At 24.8% G+C, this 3,480-nt stretch overlaps 1 protein-coding gene across 1 annotated transcript; it reads right to left on the reverse strand.

Annotated features, from left to right (window-relative positions):
• Window positions 1–1,713: 1,713 nt before the first annotated feature.
• LOC107882335 lies at window positions 1,714–3,421 on the reverse strand. The gene is made up of 7 exons (XM_029492289.1): window positions 3,278–3,421; window positions 3,084–3,173; window positions 2,901–2,987; window positions 2,675–2,806; window positions 2,286–2,614; window positions 1,953–2,115; window positions 1,714–1,880 (listed from the first exon to the last, which is right to left on the reverse strand). Exons 2-7 carry the CDS (start codon window positions 3,112–3,114, stop codon window positions 1,759–1,761), a joined length of 864 nt encoding a protein of 287 aa, XP_029348149.1. The 5' UTR covers window positions 3,115–3,173; window positions 3,278–3,421; the 3' UTR covers window positions 1,714–1,758.
• Window positions 3,422–3,480: the final 59 nt, after the last annotated feature.

The raw sequence follows: 3,480 nt of genomic DNA on the forward strand, positions 1-3,480 counted from the left end.
ATTAAAAATAGCCAGTTTTTATTTTTGTTTTTGTACTTTATCGTCATTGTTTTTAAGCAAACTCCAAGTAAAACAGTTGTATCAAAATAAAAAGATGAAATATTTTATGTTATGTACTTGTTAGTTTTGGGTTAAATGGGTACCCATTAACTTTTAATGATATTTTTTTTCTAGATGTTAGTCTTATAATGTTTATTATAATACCCGAGTAGCATTTTCAGTGCTGTCAGTGTTTAATATATTAAGATGTGTTGGTGCAGAGTACGGTGTAAATCCTGTTCAGTGAACCGTTTTTTTCTGATTTTGAATACCGATTTTTTATACAGGTTAAACCGTGTATTTGGAGTGCTCATAACGGTGTAATAACCGTGTATCAGTGCACCTCAATTTGTATAATACACCGTGTTTCTTTGGTTTAATTTCTTGTGTAATAACAGTTCAATTTTCTTTGATTCAACGGGGTTCATACATTGTTTTATCAATTGGTATATAACAGTTCAATGTTTAATACAGTAACCGTGCATACTATATAATCAGCGGCGTATTTACGGGGGGGAGGGATTTGGGAGATAAATCCCCCCCTCGGTCTTTTTTTTTCTATTATTAAAGAATTTACCTATATATACCTGATAATAAATCGTGTTTATAGTATTTTTATTTGTAACATACAATGGCTTATCCCCTCCCAATAACTATTCCTAAATACGCCGCTGTATACAATATATACATGTATGTATTTATATATGTATATATTTATTACATTAGCAATGAAATTTCGTATTCTATATTCCCCTCAACTCTATCATGAAGACCTTTATTTAAAAATGTCTATGCTAGATTGACCATTTACCACTCCTCCCCCCCCCCCCCAATAAAAAAAATAAATTAAATCCTGACTATGAAATAGGTTGATTAGCTTATAATTTTAACCAGATTGAAAGGGTTCTACAAAAGTTTTTCAGATTCACCAGCTGTATTATATGTAGTTTCAGAAAATATATATATATATATATATAATATATATTGCTTGTCACCCACATAGTTCCATTATTATTATATAATAGGTAATTATTTAACTATAAAATTAAACTAAAAAACATGAATTAGGAACAAATATTTATTAAATTCATTATAAAATGTGTATAATAATGTTTAGTAAGATTAATAATATTTTAATTGCTTTTGTCTTTAAAATTATAAATACATAATTATAGTAGGTTCACCTTAACCTAACTAAAATAACTAAGAGAACATAATATGAACAGTACATAATTATTTGAAATGTTAAAATATATAGTAGCAGTGGCATATTTAGCTATTTATATAACCAATATTATATTTAAATACAATACGTCATGTTTATGGTATAAAATAAGAAAAAAATCATAGTTGATATAATAGAATAAAAGTAAAAACCGTGTTAAGTAAATAATAATAATTAATTAGATATGTAGCTTAATAAAACACTTAATCAAAATTAAGAATGCACATTATTATGTTAAAAAAAAAAAAAATAATAATAATATTTAGATTAGGTACTTCCTAAGCCATTTATAAGTAGGTATATATATATATATATATTTATCAGGAATTGTTTTTCAAATATTTTCTACATAGTATGTAATATATATATATATAATTACTATAATAATACTTGCACCCAATAGGTACATTTTTTTTATATAAGAATAAAATATAAAAGAAAAACTTTGAACTTTTTTATACGATTCATAAAGGTAATTATTTTCTTAATAATAATTACAACACTGAAGATGATATTTCTTTTGAGACTAGAAAGCCAGAATGTCTAATGTAATTGTCTGTAACATTGTGGAATGTAATTTCTTTCTGTGGATCAGTTCGAAAACCAGACAAAGCTTCTATAACAAATAATTTTAATAGCATCTTAATATTTTTAAACTATTATAATATATATAAATGTAAAAACTCACCATAAATGATGGAGAATAATTTTAAATTAACAAAACTTCGTTTTGTTTTCCCTTTATGAGTGAAGGCAGATAATATTTTATAAATGAAGCATGTGTCAATTGCTTGTCGTATTGCTGCACTAAAGGAATTAATACTTCCAACTTTCATATAAACATAAGTTTTCTGAAATTTCAAAAATTATGGCTCATATTTTAAAGTATTTTAAAGAGATATTTAAGCTATAACAATATTTATGCATAGTACTTAGTTCAAGTTTTAGACATGAAGTAAGTTATTTAAGTAAATATTTAAAATACTTAAAAATATGATTCAAAAAGAATATATATACTCACTAATTCTTCTTGATTCTTTAACCCATCAGCCTCATCTGATAAAAGAGATTCTAGTAAATCTACTTCTTCAATGGATTTTGCCGGTAGTAAATTAATGAAAGCAGTGGGTAATGTGGGAATAGGTAGAGCTAAAGATTTCATTCTAGAATCCAATTTCATAATAATTTGTACTTTTTGGTCCAAATTTTTTATGGCATTCACTATTTTAGTGTTTGAGGTATTTGTCATGTGTAATTGTATCAAGATCTGTTTTAACATAGATTTTGTTGTCTTTTCATTTTTTTCTATCAATGATTTAATGGCTAACAAATTTTTGCAACAATAGTTATCTAGAACAAACATTCTGAATAATATTTTTCCAACTACAATTTACTTAATGGAATACAAACCATTTATGTTTACACTTTCAGTTAAACTACAACTAGTTGAATTTTCAACATTTTTAATTACATCATTGTCAATCATAAAATTGCATTCATCACCAGAGTTGCATATAAATTCAGCTATTTCATTAATGCCACCTAAATGATTGTTTAATATCAGAACAAATTTTTAAATATGGAATTTATGTTACTTAATATTAACTTAGCACTTATAAGTAGTATTTAATTGTACCTTCTTTATTAACAGAATTTTCTTGGAATACATTATTTAAAGATGTATACTCAGCTGGCGTCAATAAAATATCATCATATGGTTCAACTTAAAAATAAATTTGATCTTATTATTAATCTATTTGAAACTAATAGATTCTATGATAAATTGTATGCATAACTTATAAGTATATTTATAACCTACTTGTAGAATGAGTTTCTTTAGGATAACTCATTGAATCTGAATTATTTTGTTCATAACTAGAATAGGCTGGACTAGTAAATCTGGCAGTAACTAATAATTTTTAAAATTGATAAGTATAGGTATTGCATTATGTAACTTAATTAAAAATAAGAATGCATAAATTATAATTTATAAATATATTGGTAGATACATACAGGATTCAATATTTTCTTTAGGAGTACTCTTAAAGCTTGAGCTCAAATTTTGAAATTCATTTGTAATTGTATTGGATACTTGTAATGGACTAACATTAATATCATCTATACTCGAATGTTTATCTATAATATTTTAAGTAATTTATAATTATATTTTTAATTGACAAACTTTTACCAAATTCCAACATATTATATTATATGAG

Source organism: Acyrthosiphon pisum, unplaced genomic scaffold, assembly GCF_005508785.2.
Source record: "Acyrthosiphon pisum isolate AL4f unplaced genomic scaffold, pea_aphid_22Mar2018_4r6ur Scaffold_21168;HRSCAF=23206, whole genome shotgun sequence".
Lineage (NCBI taxonomy): Eukaryota > Metazoa > Arthropoda > Insecta > Hemiptera > Aphididae > Acyrthosiphon > Acyrthosiphon pisum.